This window comes from Perissodus microlepis, chromosome 1 (genome assembly GCF_051167445.1).
Source record: "Perissodus microlepis isolate ML-2025 ecotype Zambia chromosome 1, ASM5116744v1, whole genome shotgun sequence".
Lineage (NCBI taxonomy): Eukaryota > Metazoa > Chordata > Actinopteri > Cichliformes > Cichlidae > Perissodus > Perissodus microlepis.
Window position 1 is genome coordinate 17,958,524 of NC_140461.1, and position 20,175 is coordinate 17,978,698.

The following is a 20,175-nucleotide window of genomic DNA, read 5'->3' on the forward strand; positions in this document are numbered from 1 at the left end:
CCTCGCTGTCTTGCGGATTTCTTACTGCTGAGAGTCGAACTGAGTTAACTAACTGACCGTGCATGACTTCAAGTCCAGAGTGGCCCGTGGTCAGAATCAACAGAAACAACACACACTTGCATGCATGTGTGTGTGTGCATAATTTGCAAAGGCAGAATGGAGAAGAATATTACACAGAGAAAGAAATATATTGAAGTTACACAACCCAGTCTCTCTCTTACACACACTTTTTAAACAAACCTATCCATTTTTTTCCTATTTTTGCTGGATTAAATCTCCTAAACCATACATCTGTATGAATCTCTGTGGTCTAAATTGTGTGTGGGGTGGTGGTGTTAATGGAGACGGGCAAACAGGGAAAAAAAGATTAGTGGAATATAACTTCCCGATTCTGTCAGTGATCCAGTTTTCAGCTATAATCTGCAATCAAACTTGAATGGTATTAAACAAAATAATGAAAATCCAGACAACTTATTTTTTTTACAATGGCAGTTTTTAAATGGTTTGACCCCATTACTGACCCATATTACAGATTAATCTCACTCGACCTATACTCACATGAAAGATTTGTACTGTTTCATTCAGATTATTTCAGGGTCACCATCCTGGTTGCAAACCTGTCTGAACTAATAAACAACTATTTATATCAGTTTAATTTATTGGTTTGTTTTTCTGAAACCTCTGAGGTGAACTTTCTGCAGTTAAGGTGATTTAACAGCTTCTTCTACGTCCACAGATGCTGACACTAGGTTATATAAATGTAAGTGGTGTATTACAAAGATATCCACCAATGGCTGAACAGATAAAGCAACAGCTACAATATGATGGTGGTGGAAGTGCTGCTAAGTCATTTGGGATAATTGGGAGATACTCCGTTTCCACAAATGTTTGTACATCACAAACAATTGCTGCACCTATTTCCTAACAAGCTATAAACAAATATCAAGCAGTTCAAGAACTTTGCACAGGACCGAGATCATGTTGATCTTTTGGATGCTCCTTTTTAAAGTTGGCTTCAAACATTTGCCTATATCTCACTTTGTCCCCAGCATCAACCTTCTGTCACACCATGAACTCCATCCTAGAGAAGCACCATGTGTTGTTAACCCGGGTCTCAACCAATCAAGTATCAAAACCTCATTTATCCGAGCTTGGAACTAACAAAGTGTGAGCCATGAAACAACTGCCAGAACATTCTTCTTCTTCTTTTTTTTTTTAAATTTAGTGTTTATTGAACCTTTTGAGAAAAAAAAATTAGCATATATAAAATTTAATTTGTATCATACATTTTTTGCAGTTTATTGCTTGAGAGTATTGTGGACTTTATTTTGGTTTTTCATTTGGGGAGAAAAAAAGAAATCACACGGATGATGTATAAGTCTCAAAAACTCACAAAAACTGTATGTATCAAATATGATACACATGACTAGACATTAAGGAGTTAATACACTAGTTGGATTATCTTCAGACTTAAGTAAACTAGCATTTTTAAAGAAAAGAAAGCCTCCAAGTCCTTTTTTTAAAGCCACTTTTCTTTTTACATTATTTTTATAACAAAATATACTCCTAATTCAAATTATACTGAAAAAACAGAATAAACAAACTAAAAAGATGACAAATAAAACAAATCCCACAACACTCCCCCTCCAGCTGTACAGAGCATGACAGATGGAACTTTTTTTTTCTGTCCGTTGACAGTACAAAGTTTTCCTCACTGGACACAAATGAAATTAACTGGAAACAGTAATCTGACGGAGAGTTGCATAAAAGATAAAAAGATACTCAACACAGTGGGATTAAACACCGTGTTGATGTAAAATAGCAGGCACTTCAGGCTCTCTGTGATGTCAACTCAAAACATCCGTGACCAACAGGAGGTTTGGTGCCGACAGCTGGACCGCTGTTTATTTAGCATCCTGAAATCCCTCTGAGACTTTGGTCATGGACATTTTCTGCTGATCAAGTACTGAAAGTAGTTTGCATTTTTTGCCATGCCACGTTTGTGACTCCACTTGATAGATGTCTCACATGTGACTGCATCCATCAAGAGATCTCTGATAAACGTCTTCTGACTGCCAGCGTCGGTTCGAGTTGAAGCACACTAAAGGATCTGAATATCTGGAGGTGTGTTGTAATAAATAAGTGAGAGGAGTGTAATGTTAAATCAGATGAGTTCATATCAACATGCAAAAGCGATTTGGTGACTAACTGCTGAAAGCTCATGCAGCTGAGCAGTCTGCTGATTCCATGAGCAAATAAACTGGACTGTGACATGATGAAACTGCTTCTGAAGCGAAAGAGTGTTTACCACAGTGACAGCCCACCAAAGCGCTATGCCTGCATGAGCAGATGCAGCTTCCGTTGGATGATTTCAGAGTTCACGGTCCACAGGAAGTCAGTCAGTCCTCCAGTGAGCAGCTCCTCCATAGGAACAAACTGCAGCACCTGTCTGTCGCCTCCACCAGGCTCATTTTTACCCTCCTCATCTCTTAACAGCTGGCTCATGCTCTCCCAGACTTCAGCGAGAACCAGCAGCATTTGGGCAGCGGCTTCAGGGCAGAAGTCAACACACACCAGCACCGTCCCAACCCCTCCAGAGGGGGGAGGGCACTTGAAGGAGACGGAGCGAAAACATGCGTGCAGGCAGAGCACAACGGCTGCCGTGACACGGGTGAGAGCAGAAATCACAGGCAGCAGCAGGGCGTCCCCAGAGCTCAGGCTCTGCAGGGCAAACATAACACAACTTAAGAGCTGCCGCTGATACAGTGGCTCACCATCGTGCAGCAACACGGAGCCTCTTTCAGGAAATGAAGGCTCTGCAGAAAATGTTAACACTAGATCCTCAGCTTGGCTATCAGAGATCCCCCAAACCGAGCAGCTGCCAAACACCAAACACTGCGTCTTCTTTTTGCCCCCTAAAGATTCGGCTTTAAGGACACACTGGCCTGCAACCTCTGACAAAATGGAGGACGTGCAAACCACATGGCAAGAGTCACAAGAAGTCACGTGGGTCCAATCTACAGCTGTGTCCATCAGTGCTTCGTTCAAGTGGTTTAACAACCCTCCATCACAGAACGGAGAGTTTCTGACTGCAGGTAGAGCAGTCCCCACAACAACATACCACGAATCCACCTGACAGTTGGACAGGGGTCCCTCCAGCTTGCAGTCCTTCCCACTCTCCTCAGTCCAGTGTCTCTGTATCCAGGTGCCATGGCAACCCCTCTGAACACGCTCCCTCCAGCTTAAGGTCTGCAATTCCCTCCGCTCATTGAAGGAGCCTGTTTGCTTCTTCTGTCCCAGAGGTCGTCCGGCTGACACGCTGCAGCAGGCAGGAATCACGGTGTTACGAGAAATCCATCGACTTCGCGGGAGAAAGCACACCTGCACACAGAAAGACGTGATCAGATTTAGACTTCTGGGAGCATCACACTAGTGTTGGGTCAGAGTATCATGTTTTTTTTTTAAAGGCTACATTTGGATTTAAAATGAATTTCAGATTTTTGCTGTAATTTGTAAATTGTTTCTTAAATAAAAGTTGCAGCCTAACCAGATGACTAACCTAAAAAGAATGAAATTGAAAATTAAAATATAGAATGAGTATTCAAGCCATCTTAAATATGGATTTCTTTCAAATTTCTTACAGAGCTATCAAGTTGCTTGCACAATACGGAAAATATTGGAAAAAACATTTTAGAAAAAAAGACTATTTTAAAATGACAGGAAGAACTATTTTTTTATACACGTTAAGAGCCTGAATGTGTAAACGCTTCTATGAACAGGCTCTGAAACTCACACATTCTCGTCCAGCTCCGTAAGTCTGACTCCAAGTGCTAAATGTATGTGAGACTGCATCATAAAAACGCACACACACATTTTTTTGTTTTGCTGTCTTTAACTTTTTTCTTGCACAGTTTTGTATCACTGCAGGAACTCCCTTTGGGGAAAATGTAGTTCCAGTTGAAGTGTGCGCATTCCCAAGCGGACTGAAAAATGAAGCCAACACGGAAACACCAAAAACCAAACTTTTCTAACTGCCACTCAAGGCTGACTCCCCAAGGACTCACGCATTAAGATTTCTGAATTTACAGGGTTCGGATGCATGTTTACAGCCTGGTTTTAGCCTCTCCGGGAATCAATCCAACCTCACTCCGAGATAAAAACTGCAAGTCATTCTTTTATGTGTAAAGCGACATCAAGCTTCACTATATCAATGCTTGTCTATCTTTGCAAAACAAAATGTATTACACACACCTGAGTTTACTTAATTGGAATTACAGCTCATTTAAATCTCATTCCAGGTAAGTCTGAGAGTCATCTGGCTGCTGCACTTGTTGGTGCACTTGCTCACACACACATCGGTCACAAATGAAATAAGCAAAATAATATTAATAATAATTAGCTGAAGCAGTGTTCATTTTGTTGACCAGCAATTTTCGTCAGTGACATTTTTTTCCTCACGAAAACAAGACAATAACTAAAAGCTAATGCAGAAGGACGAAAACTATGATGACACTTTGGTCAACAAATAAAAATAAGATGAAAATATTCTGGAAAGGCGTGATCCGATCAGAAGTAATTAAGTTGTGTAGAAGTGCAGAACGAGTTTGGAAGTGATTCACATTTCTCATAAAAAATGCCGAGAGGAAGAAAAAAAACACGTATGTGGACACATTTCGCATTTGACATTGTGGAAAATTCTCCCCGATAACAACACAAATTTTTTCACTGTGTATTTTAGTCAACTTTACATTTAGTCTACCACAATTTTATGATATTTAGTTGACTAAAACTAAACTTAAACTAAAGGAAGATGCCTAAATTATAACTAAAAGTAAATCAAAGTAAACTCTGAGTTGAAGACGTTATGTTTCCATAAGAGCAATGAAAGGGCGAATGTGAGAGAACAGGAAAGCATAGCTGTCATCAGAGCTTTTCACTTGCATCGACTCTCATTTGGAAACAAAGAAAAGCTGCTGTTGCTGAGCAGTGACTTGCCAAACATATAACAACATACATGTGTACTGAACAGTCTTGAGTTTTCATCTGCATCCCACCATAGTTTGACCTTAAATTTTAAAATAACTAATCCTGAAATTATGCTTTAAAGTTTAAAGTGAGGGCGTGGCTGCCTGGAGTGACAGGTGTGCTGACGTAGTTGAGTTTATTTCTCTGTTAGGCTTCTCAAGGACTCAGGGGGCTTTTTAATATCATAAAAGTTATTACCAAAGAAATTATGAAATTAGGGAAAGGGGCATAAATGTCTCTGTAAATTTATGAATTTATTTATTTATTTATCCAACAGTTGGAGAAATTTCACCCTCAGGGCTCAGTGGATGTTTAAACATAAATTTACAGCAATCGATGGAAAATGTTGCTTAAGTTTTGTTTTGGTTTTTTTGTATCCCGACCAAACTGGTGGAACGACTGACCCTCATCACCTTTTCTAGAGCCATGATTGAGTATAGCCAGTAGTCAAGCCAAATTTTAGGCTAAATTTTGGGCACAACATTATTACAGCACTCTTAAATCCTTCGAATCCTAATTAACCTTCATAAAAGTTCCCAAACATCTGCTAGCTGGATATTTAGGTTTGTATCAGCTCAGTTTTCTATCATCTTAAAGCATCTTACCTGGAAGCGCCGTAGGTACTCCTGAGCCACACAGTCCCTAATGTGGTCGAGCCTCTGCCTCTGCTCTGCGCTCATACCTTTAAACAGTTGCAGGTTCTCTGATATCGTCTCTACCTGCAGGGTGTGGAAGTATGAACACACTTCCACATGCTGGCTCATGAACGACTCTGGGATTACAGAATTCTGGAAAAGTGCCTCCCTGTCGGCTAGATGTGATCCATAATTACGAATCAGTTTTGAGAGCAGAGGCCTCACAGCCTCCTTGTTGTCATAGTTCAGACACACAACATACACCTCAGAGTTTCCTGCTTTGCTGGTGGCGGGTTTGAAGACAGTGACAGACTGAAAACAGCAGTTCAGCAGGTAGAGCAAGCAGACGGACGAGTGTTCGTACAGGGTGAACATTTTTAGTACAAAGGAGCCGCCGGGGCTCAGGAGCAGCAGAGCAGCTGTGGCCTCGCAGTAATGTAGTGACGCCACCAGCGCCTCCTGCTCGTCGGGGTTCTCCTGACAGTCAAAGCTTCCATCTGCCGTCACCAAATCAATCCTCCGCATGTTAGACACAAAGGTCTGCAGATCCAGCAAATATTGCTGGATCGTGATGTTCCCTGTGTTGTCTGTGCCGAAGAACCACCAGGGCAGCGTGTTAGCAATTAATCGATCATCTGCGATGGTTGTATTTCCCCCGTTGGCCTCGTGGTACGGGTTGAGGGTGTTAGCAACCCAGTTCCAGTCACAGTATCGTGTGGCCTCACTGGTTTTGAGGTAGTGGTTGAGAGCGGTTATGAAGGCCCCCGGTGCCTCACACAGATGGACCGTGTTCAGCTCTCCGTTTTGAAGAGCCTCGTTTGGAAGAAGTTTAAAGGTTCCCAGGATTTCGTAGAACTTACACCACGCCTGAGTGCAGATCTCTGCGTTGGCAGCAGACCGGACAGCACCGATCACCTTCCCAGCCCGATTGGTGGAGCTGGTGTGCTGATGCCACACCTGTACATTTTTGTCACTGAGCTGGTTCTTCACGTCATTCAGCGAAACCTTCAGGGCCTGCAGACGGCAGTGCTGTTCCGGTGCGTGTCTGAGAGCAATGTTCGGGTCAGGAATGCACCACTCAGACCCACTGGATGGTTTCACATATGTTCTAACTTTGCTAAAAAGACCTTGCATCTCAGCCAGAGTTTCAGGGTCAGGTGCCACCATGTTGTTAAAATGTTGCTGCTGCTGCTGCTTGCCAACTTTCCTCCTGGTCCCATTGCCTGTGCTCATCCTCCACACTTCCTGTGGGGAAAAAAGAAGGGTAGCTGACTGATCAAAAAGCCAACCTGCTTCATCTGTTTTGACAGAAAGTTCAATATAACCAGGCCTTCTTTGCACCATCTTGCTTCCTAAAAGCTGAAAACCCAGTCAGAGATTAGAGTTATTATAAAGATAGAACAGGTGTTTATCCACTTTTTGTGCTAAACCAGGTTTTATATTCAAGCTGTGAGCACAGTCACATAAAAAGGGGAGGGGCATTTATTGTCTAATTTGAATCTTTTTCTACATAAAATCAATCAGTTGAGCACCGCCTGTTCCAATAATGACCCTCTGAGATGGGTGATAGATATAACTGCAAGTTTAAAGACTACTGCTACAAATTAGACTAGAAAGTAATGTAGAGTTTACCTAAGCAGAGTGCTATGAACAAGGGGATGCAAAATCTGCAAACATGTTGTGCATAGCTGTGCCCAGGCTGAATGCTGATTGGTTGAAAAGTGGGCTAGAACAGGCCAAACTGAAGCTAATTTGTAGACATCGTGCCGTGGGTGTCGACTTTAGCACTGTTCACACAAATTAATTTTCTGCTCAATCTGTGATGTAATCTGTGATGTAGTGAGCCATGTGAAACACTATAATGGGATACTCAAATAAATTCACCAACCCATGTAAGTATTGAGCATTTTATTTAATGACTTTAAAATAATTTACAGTCAGAATTAAATTACCACAGCTAACGTTTTACTCATGAGCGCACAGGATTTAGATCACAGCGCTGGACAGGAGGAGGTACTTCTGGGTCATTTCTTAATGAGTCTGGAGTGACTCAGTGATGAACAATGTTTGCTAATCACAGTATATTAATCTGTTATTTGTCATGAATCACACTGATAAACTGCTGTGCATGAAAGTCAGCTGTTCCGCTCAGTATTTGTAAACACTTCAGTTACGGTTAACGTAAACTAGATGGAAAACCAGCCTGTTACTTTTAGCCCTCCGTGACTGATGACGTGATGTGTGGATTTGTTTCTTTCTCTGTTATCAGAGATGAATTTGTATGATTTGTTTGTTTTGTCTGTCTTTGTTTTTTCCCAATTTAAGATTACATTTTGCACTTGATTCTGGTTCGGACATTTTGGAAGGGTTCTTTATTATGTGTGAGGGAATCTCACCTTGGCTGAAGTATACAGTCCCCGGCTGCTCTTGGTTTTCCATACAAGAAACCGGGGAGGAGATTAAACGGCCACGAAAAGCATTTAGAAAATGAAAAATAAAACTGTAAGTGCTGTGACTCTAAATCATAGCTGAATCCAAATAAACTAATTAACACTCCTTTTGCTTTAGGTACATGATACTTATAATAAATAATGAAATAGATGAATGAATAAAGATACGCTCAACAGAGAAACTATGAACGATTCATACTCACAGCCACTTTATAAAGGTACAATTATTCAACTGTCTGTTACCACAAATGTCTAACCAGCCAATGACGAGGAAGAAAGGTGATTTAAGTGACTTTAAACGCGACATGATTGTTGGTTGCTGGTCTGATCATTTCTGCTGCTATGCTAGGATTTTTACTCACATCCATTTCAAGGGTTTACTGAGAATGGTCTAAAAAAGAAAAAATATCCAGTAGTTTTATATGACAATAAGTTCACTGTACTGAACTCTTTTAAAGCATCTTTGGGATGTGCAGCAACTATTTGATGCTATCATGTCAATATGGACCAAATCTCTGTTTCAGGCTCATACCATCCTTATCTTTAAAAAAATATGAAATGAAATGAGAAATTCTGACAACACTGGGATTATTGAGTGTGTAAATAAACCTGCGGGCACGCGTTAAGGAAAACAATCTTTACACAGCTGTGTGTTTAGGGCTTTATGAGTACGGAGCAGACCTCTGCGTGATAAACTGGATGCTAAATGGGACACTTCCTACGGAATCGAAGAGAGTCCGGGTTGTGTCTCTTCGGAATCTTCTCTCACAGCGTGTTCAGACCTTTAAGTCTTTGAGGAAGAAGGAAAGATGTTTCTATAACGCGACTGTATAACAGAGATAACAGACAACTCTGAGCAGAAACTCACCCAACTGCTGATGCTGTTGTCCGGAAGCGGAACCAGTGGTTCACGTGATTTACAAGATCCTGCGCATGCGTGAAGCCGAGTGGGTGGGGTTCTTTCTTAAAGGAGTATGCCGCATAAATTTGGTGGTGAGATTGTTTTTAAACTTCACCAACATTATCATTCAAAAAGAGTTTATTATATATGCTGCTCAAAAAAAAATAAAGGAGCACTTAAAAAAAAGAAAATCAGAGTATAGCATCAAGTTAAACCTGTGGGTTGTTGATCTGCTCATTTAAGTTGAAGTTTTAGATGTTGGAGGCCACTGACATTTTTTCCTTCTCATCCTTTCTGGCTGTTTTTTTTGCTAGTGTTTTTGTTTTTTTGTTTTTTTTAGCGAGGGTCAATGTCTCTATTGGTAGTATGAGCTGGACCCTACACAGGTTGCACAGATAGTCCAACTCCTCCAGGATGACACATCAATATGTGTTTCCACATAGTTCTGTAAGAGGATGACTGGTCAAATCCGAGTCTCTGACCCAACAATGAACTTGTTGGATTTGGATTTGCATGCATCTTTTCAGCCAAATTACTCACAGCGACCCGATCTGTGTCATCATGTTACATAATTATTAGAGCTCGTTCAAGTGTAAGCTGATAAAACCTGAATTTTAAAATAATGTGTTTTAATGCCATGTTTGCAAGGACTTTTTATTCTGTTTGTATCTCTGATTGCTTTTCCTTCTTTACAGTCTCCTTACATATGTTTCATATACGCCGTATGCAAAGTAAATCCAGGCTTTAGTAAAAAATATGTGACTAACTAAAAACAGGACACTCACAGAGGAAGTCTCATTCATAAATAATGGCCCTTTGGGATATCCAAGTGCAATTAGCATTCCAAAAATAGTGGGCACCAGTGTTTTGTCATCCAATTTAGTGCAATAACAGTGACACCTTCTCTAATATTAATTAATATTAATGCGTGCATTATAGTTACCTTTTCCCACCAGTTCAAGTACACTGCAGTCTGTCAAACCTTTTCAGATGAAGGAAATCAGAGAGGGAGTTTGGGGAAGAGGAGGTGAATGAAGGGCTTATTTTAAGATGCAGTTATGCATTGTGATAATTAATAGTCCAAGTTCACAAATGATTAAAAGATTACTTTTAAAACTGTGAAGAGAACTAAGCTTATGTTTACTGTTTATTCATTGTTTTGTCTTATTAGGCTGTGAAACAGAGACATATCAGGATGTCCTCTTTAAATATGACTAAAGCTATTTATTTTATAACCTTGGTTCTTCAATCCAGAAGATTATAGTTTTGCACTAACCATACTAGTCAAGTAGTTTTGTAACATGCACATGTAAAATAATTTATTTAGTACTGTACATCTCTGGAACTGCAGTAGATCAGTGAGCACTGAAGATTAGTCTTAGACTAGTCCTGTGAATGATTTGTCCTGTGAATTCCTAAGTGCACATTTACTGTTTCCATAGGAATTAAGAGGTTAAGTAGAAGCCCAGGGCTGCTAATCAAATGTACTTGATTAATTGATCATTAGCAAGCATGAGCACCTCTTATAAAAGCTTTTTATCTGGTCCAGAGCAGCAAACATCAGTGTTACAGTCTTCCCTGGAGTGGACATCCCAGCAAATTCACCTCAAAGTCAAAACAGTGCACAAAAACCCAGGAGCTACATCTCAGACTCCACCAAAACAAAACCTTTGCTCATCCACTGACTTTGTCCTTTTAAGTTGTCCCATGGACCCATGGTTGCTTCTGTCAAGCTGAAATGTGATGTGCAGCATTCAGAGTGCAGCTCACCTCAAACTTACATGATGTAAACAAAAATGGAATAAACCGGCACTGTGCACAAGTTTTGACAAATGTTGCTGGTCACTTGTCCCTAGCAGAGGTGTGGCTGACAGCAGTGCACTGCTGGATCAACATCTGCCTGCACAGGAATCTTACAATGATGAGCTGCAAGAAGCTCCCAGAAACCACAGGACATCAGCAGAGATCTGAGCTGTTTTTGTTGTAGACAGAAGCACACAATGCTAATCAGGTGGTTTTAATGCAGGAACTGATCAGTGTAGTGTATAATGTATACAGTCTCTAACATGATAACCTATGAATTAAAGTAGATACTCTCTAAATATGTAAATGCTTTATTGGACAGGAATAAAATGACTGTGCTTTTTGCACACAAATAGGATGCAGTGCTATTGTGATCTGATGCACACACAAGGTGACACTGGCCTCTCCTTCACCTGAGCTCATTGCTACTGCAGCGATTATACCACAGAGTTCGGCCTGGAGGTTAAATATCTGCTGTCATCACTTCAGTAAAGACCGAGCAGCAAAATGATGAAAACACGTTATCTCCATTGTGATGATCTCAGCCTGCTAGCAATAAACACCATGCATAAAAAGGTCATACAAGTACTGCATTCAGCTATGTTATACATGCAGCACGCTGTCAGCTGCAGACAGTCAAAACAGTAAAAGCAATACAGACAGAAAACTGACATCTGCAAACTGAGCAGAGACAAAATCTTCTTTTTTTTAAAAAAAAAATTCTGAACACAAAAGAAATGCAGATTTCAATCAGTGTGACAATGAGGACCACACACACACACACACAAATGCAGACACAGAAATAATATGCATCCATCCGTTCTCATTCAGGCCTTCTGCTGACACTCTTATCAGGAAGATTTAAGCGTTTAAAGAGATGTCGCCCACAAATTGTCGTTTAATTAATCAACAGTGGAGATACAAGCAATCTTTCAGTTAGAAAGAAGCTTCAGGCGACAACATAGTAATGAGGGTTGGAAATTATCTTTAAAAGTAAGGGGGGAAATAAAAAAGATAGTCTCATGTAAAGAATAAGTAATGATTTTTAATGAAGCTGGCAGCATCACACTAGACACAGAAATGTCAGTACATTCATCAGATAGGTTTGACTGTCATGGTGCACAGATAATTTTAATGACTTTTGGTGAAATCTTGAAATCTTGGTCATTTTCACTTGTCTAGAAAAATGTTGTGTCTATTAGCACCAACCAGCAGAAGGCTGATACTGGACTGTGATTGTTGTTGATGGGTAGGGGACGTTCAAGTTCATTTCAACTGGTCATTAATGTAAATGAACCAATCACATGCCAGCAACTCAGTGCATTTAGGCACCACAGCATGGCGCTGATGACCCACTGAGCATCGGAATGAGGTCAAAGGTGATTTGAATGTGACTTTGAATGTGACCTGTGTGTAAACTGCTGATCCACTGGCATTTTCCCATACAACCATCTCTATGGTCTACAGAGGTTGTTCTGAAAAAGAGAAAACAACAACAAGAACTCAAATGACCATAACCAAGATATGCAGATGAGCATCTCTGAACACATAGCATGTCATAACTTGAAGCAAATGGGCTACAGCAGCAGAAGACCACATTGGGTACCACTCCTGTCAGCTAAAAACAGGAAGCTGAGGCTACAGTTCACACAGGCTCACCAAAATCATTAGATTAGAAGATTCGAAAATGTTTCCTGTTCTGAGTCTTTCTTTCATTCAGATGGTAGGGTTAAAATTTGGTATAAACATGAAAGGGTGGAATCCATCCTTGCTTGTTCCCAGGATCTACATCACATCTGACCAGTCACATTGTTATGATGTCACAACTTTGTGACTTGGGGAAAAAACATGCCGATCTACACTCAGGAAGAAAATCTAAAAATCGGGGGCAGTTAGGGTTTCAGTTTTGTGTGCAGCGTTTCCACATAGCAAAACTATGACATCACTACAATGTGAATAGTCACTTGCAATGTTGAACCAAAACTAATGTTCCTGAATCAACATTAGTTTTGTTGATTCAGGAACAGCAACAACACAACAATAGAAGGTGTACCTAATAACGTGAGTTTTCTGGTTGATTCGTGCATTTGTTTGTTTGTTTTTTATTTCAATAGCATGAAAATGTATGTGTTAAATCGTCTAAGGAGCTTGGAAAGAAAAGCATCTGGACTTCTTTAAGTTGATTGAAGACGTTTCACCTCTCATCCAAGAAGCTGAGAGGTGAAACATCTTCAAGCAACTTAAAGAAGTCCAGACGCTTTTCTTTCCAAGCTCCTTAGACTATCCTTTATGCCCAAACAGACGAGCCAATAATATTCCAATTGTTCTCAACCATTAGCTGTGTTTAATGAATATTAGCAATGTTAGCATGCTAATTCACTAAACTGATGAAAACAGTAAACATGAGAGGTAAATATCAGCAGGTGAGCGTGACTGCTTTGAGGATTGTGATGTTAACCTTTAAGTCACAGCAGTGCTGATCCTGCTCCAACACTGAGTCAGAAATCGGGCTTCAACATCTTTATGTGGGTGCTGGGCAATAGTGAGGGTTGACTGAGTGAGTGAAGTGAGTGAGTGAAGTGCTGCTGTGACTGAAACATCTGTTTCATCCATTTCACATGTTTGTTGCTTCAAATTTGGCAAAGCTGCAGGTGAAGATTTTTGTAACAATTTATAGCCTTATGATAAGGAGACTTATTGTACACTCCTCTTATCCATGGAGCTCAAAGATTTTCATTTTGGCCAATTTTAAACTTCCACCTTTAGACTTAATAACTACAGAAACTACCAGCAAGCTTGTCTTACTGGCTTTACCTATTAAGTTGCCTGCATAAATGTAATGACAGAGAATGACTGCAAGATTTAAGCGGTTTACTTGATTTTTACCCTTTTTTCCTCGAAAATGGTCATTTTTCCAGCAGGTTAGGCAAAACACAAGAAGAGCATCACATTATGAGGGTTTTCCTTAAGGACATCAATAGCAAACATCTATTGCATAATATTCATGAGGAACTGCTGTGTTCCTTTTTTAATTTTTTTAAATGAAAGTTATTTAAATGTTGTATGTTCAGACAGATAAGTTCTGGATTACTGCAAAGTCAGCATGGCTCATTTTGCTTTTAAATCAGACTCCAGATAAAACACCCAATTTTCCAGATGTAGTGTAAACTATTACTCACTCGTGCACTGACACACGTGTGTGAGCATGTGAACGCTTCCAGGCAGCGTCCTATTACTCTTTTAAGCTTGAAGTCCATAAACAATAAACAGCTATATTCAGCACACCTCAGCCATCACCCTGTGCTCAGTGAAAGCAGCAGATTTATATCGCCGCTGGGATTAAGGCAGTATGGAGTTTAGAAATGGTGCGACAAGATAAGGAACAAACACTTAAGAGAATGGAAAAAAACAAGTCTTCAGTCAGTTTATCATCCTGTAAATGCAAAAGTACATTTCAGGGACAATGAGTCCATCTGTTTATGCTGAAAAGGCTCAGCGGGCTCAGACAAGCCATTATCGCTGTGGCCAAAATAAGCATGATAAGAAAACAGCTTCATCTTATCTGTGTTGTCACTATGCAGTTCCACATATACAGCATGTGAATGAAAAATATATAGAGAGAGGCACTTCCTAAATGGTGCAATGCTGCCCCCTGGCAGTGCTTAAACATAAAGAAGGGCTCAGACAGATGAGATGTTTCACTGATGCTTCACCAGGCAGTCAAATATTATAGTCAATATTCATCACATCACATAAGAAACCATTCAGACACTGTCAACCTAAATTAAGGCCACAGACAGTCAAATAAGAGTCACACATACCCCTAAAAACCTCCTTTAAAAATGCAACATTCAGCTCTCTGAGAGAAAAAGAGAGAGTTCATCTAGTTCTGAAAGTTCAAAATTTGCGGAAAACCTCCATGACAGCAAGGGTTGTGCTCTGTCCAAAGATGAATGCTCCAACTACAATCGTTATGACTCCCCAAGCTGTTAAAATCGCCCTGAAATGATAAAATGCAATCAGGTCATCGGGAGCATCAAGTGACAGATCAGTGCAACGGCAATAAAAGAAAAACAGAAAATTCAGAAGCATTTATCAGTCTGTCCTTTAGCCAGAAATCCTTCACTTCTGAGACACTGGATCAAATTTACGGTGCAAATAAAAGCCCAGAGAGGGAGACATTACCTCACAGCCATTTCTGCTGTCTGTTACTGAATCTAAGAGTCATTCTTAGCATACAGTCATGCAAAATAAATTTTTGCAATATTTCCTGAAAAATCGCCAGGAAGTAAAGATTTCCACATAAAATACTGTCTAACATTCATTTATTGCGATATATTCTTTAAACATTTGTTTACCTGTACACACTGTTGCATGTTCAGCATGTTCCATTTATTTGGATACACTGATTTGAATAGAGATACTAGCTGAATGAATTAGAATAATACATGGATTGTTTCTGTCTGCTCACCTGACTCTTGAAGAGATGTTCTCAGTTTGCATGGTGAACACTAAGCAAAGACCTGCAACACACAAAAACACACCACACAAGTGCCTGGGTTACAACGAAGTCCTTGTACACCTTTCTCTTATTTTTGTATTGATTGTATATGACAATAAAGGGCTATTCTATTCTATTCTATTGCACCCAAATGTAAATATGTCATTACAAAACAATCAAAGTCACATTAAAGTGAATGTTGCTGCTACCAGGAAATATAAAGATGAAGAAGGCGCTGATTCCACCGATGATGCTGATGACGTCGCTCATGTCAGGTACAAACATGGCAATGACAAGCGTGAAGGTGATCCAGGCCACCGTGAGAACAACTCTACAGCGATTCTCAAACGAATGAGTGACGATTCCCCGGTAATGTCTGCGAACTCGTAACATCAGGTTCAGGATGACTGACCTGTTCCACACACAGAAACACAACATGGCAGTAAGCATGCTCAGAGTCAGAAAATTAAAAACATCTCCACCCTGGTGAGACTTACCTCCCGAGAAGAAGAATAATTGGGTAGATGGTGATAATTGATATTCCGAAAAGTAGCCTGGAAACGATCATGACCACATCATTTCCTGGATATGACATCAAAATATCTGAGGCTACGTCTTCTCCAAATGTCAAGAAGCCATACACACCTGGAGAGGAAGAGAGTGGGTTTGATAGAGAGCTGCCAAGTAAGCAGATAATACGCTTGTTTTGGGAGGGGACTCACCAGTTAGAGTGTAAATGAGCAAGCAGAAAAGCATGGAGAGCACAGAAATGACCACCCAGTGGGAGATCTTCTGGTTCTCCATGCTGCTGTAGATCGCTATACAGGCTTCATGGCACTGCAGACACACACAAGCACACTGTCAGAATATTTGAATAAAATCCAGGCTGTCTTTTGATGATGCTGAACAGTGAGTTCATTTTAGCATGACACAAATGTATACATCCTTACTGGAGATGACAGGGAAGCATATACATATATATAATTATAAATAATAAAACGAATCGGGAAAATTTGTTTTTATAGTTTCTGGTAAATAATCTTGATTTGAGTAAGTGTGACACACTCCTGTTTATCTCCTCATTCTTTAAAATATATATAAAGACTTAAGGCAGGTGTGGATAGAAATGGGGTGCAATCTGCTAGGTATACCTAATAAATTGGCTATTAGACTGTATTATATAAAGGGAACATTAGGAAGTGAACCGTTAAAGATGTCCAAAAACAATCCTACCTGAAAGCCAAAGCAAATGGTCGGTACAACACTAAACATTGATGCCCATGAACTCACACTGAAAGACACAGATACATGTTCAGTAAGGTCGCACACGACAGGAACTAATCATAAGGATATGCATGCATTCAGATTTACCGACCTTTGGCTGTGGTCTGGAGTTATGACTGCGTGACTGTCCATCAGGTAATATTTTACAATCACTGCCACACACAGATATGTAGCAGCCAGCGTCCCCAGCACACTGAGACAAAGAGAGACGATGAACTCGCGTAAACATTTACACTGTGAGTCAGGCTGAACGCAGGTTAGTGCTGCTTACCTTGTGTATTTCTGGATGCCGATTTCTTTTGAGATGGACAGTGGTAGGATGATTACAAGGCACATGACGAAGAGGGCAAATCGTTGGTCTGTGTACCAGTGGTAGGGCATTCCTGCCTCACTCGATCCCGTAACTGTTTCATAGAGAGAAATACACACTGGAGACAAAAAAGCGAGAGAAGTTCACAATATTTATCTACTGCAACATGAAAAGCATCAGTAAGCAGGACAACAGGGAGCAAGAACTGTCAAATCCTATAAGATTTAATGGGTCTGGTTGACTAGATTTACAAAACAGTCACATAAATTTTGCTTTTTCCTTTGTGATTTTTTTTTATGGCAAGATATCAGTTTTTAAAGTCAGTGGATCAACACACAGAAAGATGAGGCGTCCTGTGAATTTGTTTCAGCCATTTTTCACTAATCTGTATCATGCAGAATCTCTGATTAAAGTCAGGTGGCGTTTGGGGGATGGAGTGTGTTCGGAAATCCAATCAAATGATGTGTTTAAAACGGTAACGGTAAGCAAAAACACTAAAGGAGATTTGAAGGTTTTCAGATAGACAAGACACAACAGGAAAAAAATGAAAACGTGAGATATTCCTGCTCCCAGTCACATGTTTAGCCTAATGCAAGCTAGAATAGAAATTAAAGAGCAGGTGATCTGCAGTCTGTATTAGGTTGCATGGTTACAGGTTACAGGGAATGGCAGCTAAACTGATCAAACTCAGGTGACGACAAAATAATGTCAAATACTCTAGAAAGCAGTGTGAAAACAGAATTTTTACAAGCTTTCTTTTATTCATTTATTTAATCTGCTAAAGAAATAGAAAAGGTAACATTAAAAGTATTAAAAGTTCATAATTTGGGAGTTTTTAGTGCATCAGCAGAGCATTCAGTGCATCACACATTCTGCTGTAATGGGTAACCTTAACCTGCTATCCTGTTAAAACCCCTATGTTGGCCTTACAGCTAGAGGCTAAGTCAGTGGAGTGGCAGTATTTGTTTGTGCTCATGGTCTGCAAATCTAATGGTTTATTAATATGTGTATAGTTAATGTTAGCAGATTTCTATAAGTGACTTTGTTTCTTGTCATCTTTCCCTGCTGTACATGAACACACAGGTGCAAAGTGTAACTTTTCATGGCTACTTCTGGTTGTGAGTTCATGTGCAGGCAGATATTGGAAGTCTGCAAGTCTGGAGCTGAAACAAGACTTCACTGTGTTTGTTAATGGACCACTGAGACCCATTCAGCCGTCTTTTTCTGCCCCTGGTCCAGGTCACAGGAGTGGAAGTCTAAGCAGACAGGAGATGCTGGTCAGATCCTGGTCAGATGATCAAGCCACCTCCACTGGCTCTTTTAGACATAGAGAAGTAGCAGCTTTTCTCTGTAATGCCAGGAGCTGTGCGTTGTCTCTGCAGGGCCTCCTAAGACCACTGGACCACTGGGTAAGGTGTCAGACAAAGAGAGATTCAGAAAAGCCCCATGATGGTTCCCAGTGTTTAGTGCCTTGTGGACTGGTTTGGAGTCTAGTGAGAGGCTATGGTGGTCTGATCCCTGATTGCCATCACTGGCTTTAGGAGCGGTGATAAGATAACAGGAACTTATTCAATAAAGTTTTTATTTTATTCTCATTTTCCTAGTTAACTTTTCATTGGAAATGAGTTAAAAAGAACGTTTGGGGTGTAATGTTTTCCTTTCCATCATATTGGATCTGAGAATACCTGTTACACACTTCCAAACTGTTGTCAGTGTCCTCTTTCTTGATATTTTGTTATTTCCAGCTGACACCAAGTAATGTCAGAGCAAAACAGAGAAAGCCATAGAAGAAAGCATGAATTTGCATACTGATTACCAAGGCACTGATGCCACAGGTGAAGCTGTTTCTCTTAAAGCTAAAGAAAGCAAAGAGGAAGGCACAGGTCTCGCTCACATTTCTCCAGCTGATCCTGGACCACCACGAGGAAGGCAACACTTATCATGAAGAGGTTGAAGCAGAAACAGACTTCACAGAGTTTCCCCACGGCTCGTCCACACACTTCTCTCACCACGTCCTGATACGTCTTCTGTCTGCTGACAGATGACGCATAGCCGAGGACGACCAGACCGCTGATGAGGAAAACCAGAGACACCTGAAGGGGCATCAAAGGAATCAGCTTAACGCTCATCTTCACTCACAGACCACAGTGATGATATCACAAACTATGAGACAACAAGGCTGTGGGTACAGGTGTTTAAAAAAAGACACCTGAAAGAAGAAACATGCAAAGAAAGAAAAATATCCCAAAGCCTACATGTTTAAAATATTCGGTCTCTCCAACCAGTAATCCAAAACACTCAGGTTAATAAAATCGATGTCTAAGTAAACACTCTTTCTCTCCTGGGGGAAACTGAGCACAGGGGAAAATGAGATGAGGAAGAAGTAAAGACAGGTGGCTTACAGAATAAAACAGAAAGTAACTATTACAAATCAGACACACATATGCACAGCAGCTTAACACTCAGGGAAAGAACAAATCCCAGGACTTTGAAAAGTGCATCTCAGCATTTTTAACACTGCAGGAAATTAAATGATTAAACAATATCTGTGTGCAAGTTATAAGTTGCAGCTGCTGTAACCAAAGTGACCGTTACAACAACTGGTGTTAAAAATATAAAATATATAACAACAGTTATATGAGACAAAGATGTCAAGCTCTGTGCCCGCTGACCTCTTGGGCCCATTCTTGGAAAGCATGCAGTAATAAGTCCATGAGATACACACACACACTGCTTTTCCAGCAGTCAGATGCAGTGCACTGAAAGTTTAGATCTTCACCTAAAGTGGAAGCTTCATTAGAGCTCACGTGTTAAATCTATGCTTCTCTTTCACACCAAGGAGCCAGAGAGAGGGATGGTGAATCCATACTGAGCTCATACAGGTTGTAGACCAACAGACAAAGTAACCTCTGGGGGAGGGGGACATATAAAACTGTTGAATTTTGACCTAAATTATTATGTTTCGATATTTTAGATAATTCTTTGTAAACAACGCTAACTTCAGCTGCAGCGTGTTAGATCCTGTACTCACCAGCTCCACACTGACTGCAGTGGTGACTCCCCCCGCCTTCTGAAAGGCCCAGGGGAAGTTGAGCAGTCCGGCTCCCAGGGCAGACTTCAGCATGATGAACACCGCACCGAACGAGCCGAGCCGCGGGGGGTCCGCGTGAGATGCCGATCGGGCCAGCAGGCTGATGCTCTCCCGGGCCAGTTCCTCCATGATCCAGAACCAACACACAGACTCACAGAAACACCAGAAACTATTC

The 20,175-nt window shown here is 40.6% G+C and overlaps 2 protein-coding genes across 4 annotated transcripts; both read right to left on the reverse strand.

The window, feature by feature from the left end:
• Positions 1 to 1,773: 1,773 nt before the first annotated feature.
• cmtr2 (cap methyltransferase 2) lies at positions 1,774 to 9,032 on the reverse strand. Of its 3 annotated transcripts, XM_084932783.1 has the most exons (4): positions 8,792 to 8,962; positions 8,057 to 8,081; positions 5,631 to 6,905; positions 1,774 to 3,381 (listed from the first exon to the last, which is right to left on the reverse strand). In XM_084932783.1, the coding sequence occupies exons 3-4, from the start codon at positions 6,891 to 6,893 to the stop codon at positions 2,332 to 2,334; spliced, it is 2,313 nt and encodes a 770-aa protein (XP_084788909.1). In that variant the 5' UTR covers positions 6,894 to 6,905; positions 8,057 to 8,081; positions 8,792 to 8,962; the 3' UTR covers positions 1,774 to 2,331. The 3 variants fall into 3 exon arrangements, with proteins under 3 accessions (XP_084788909.1, XP_084788892.1, XP_084788901.1); XM_084932766.1 differs by lacking the exons at positions 8,057 to 8,081; positions 8,792 to 8,962 and adding an exon at positions 8,979 to 9,032; XM_084932775.1 differs by having other exon boundaries at positions 8,057 to 8,962.
• Positions 9,033 to 14,449: 5,417 nt separating this feature from the next.
• slc38a8b (solute carrier family 38 member 8b) lies at positions 14,450 to 20,129 on the reverse strand. Its single transcript, XM_084924691.1, has 10 exons — positions 19,941 to 20,129; positions 18,804 to 19,002; positions 16,871 to 17,027; positions 16,691 to 16,792; positions 16,549 to 16,606; positions 16,038 to 16,152; positions 15,813 to 15,960; positions 15,525 to 15,727; positions 15,286 to 15,337; positions 14,450 to 14,814 (listed from the first exon to the last, which is right to left on the reverse strand). Exons 1-10 carry the CDS (start codon positions 20,127 to 20,129, stop codon positions 14,712 to 14,714), a joined length of 1,326 nt encoding a protein of 441 aa, XP_084780817.1. The 3' UTR covers positions 14,450 to 14,711.
• Positions 20,130 to 20,175: the final 46 nt, after the last annotated feature.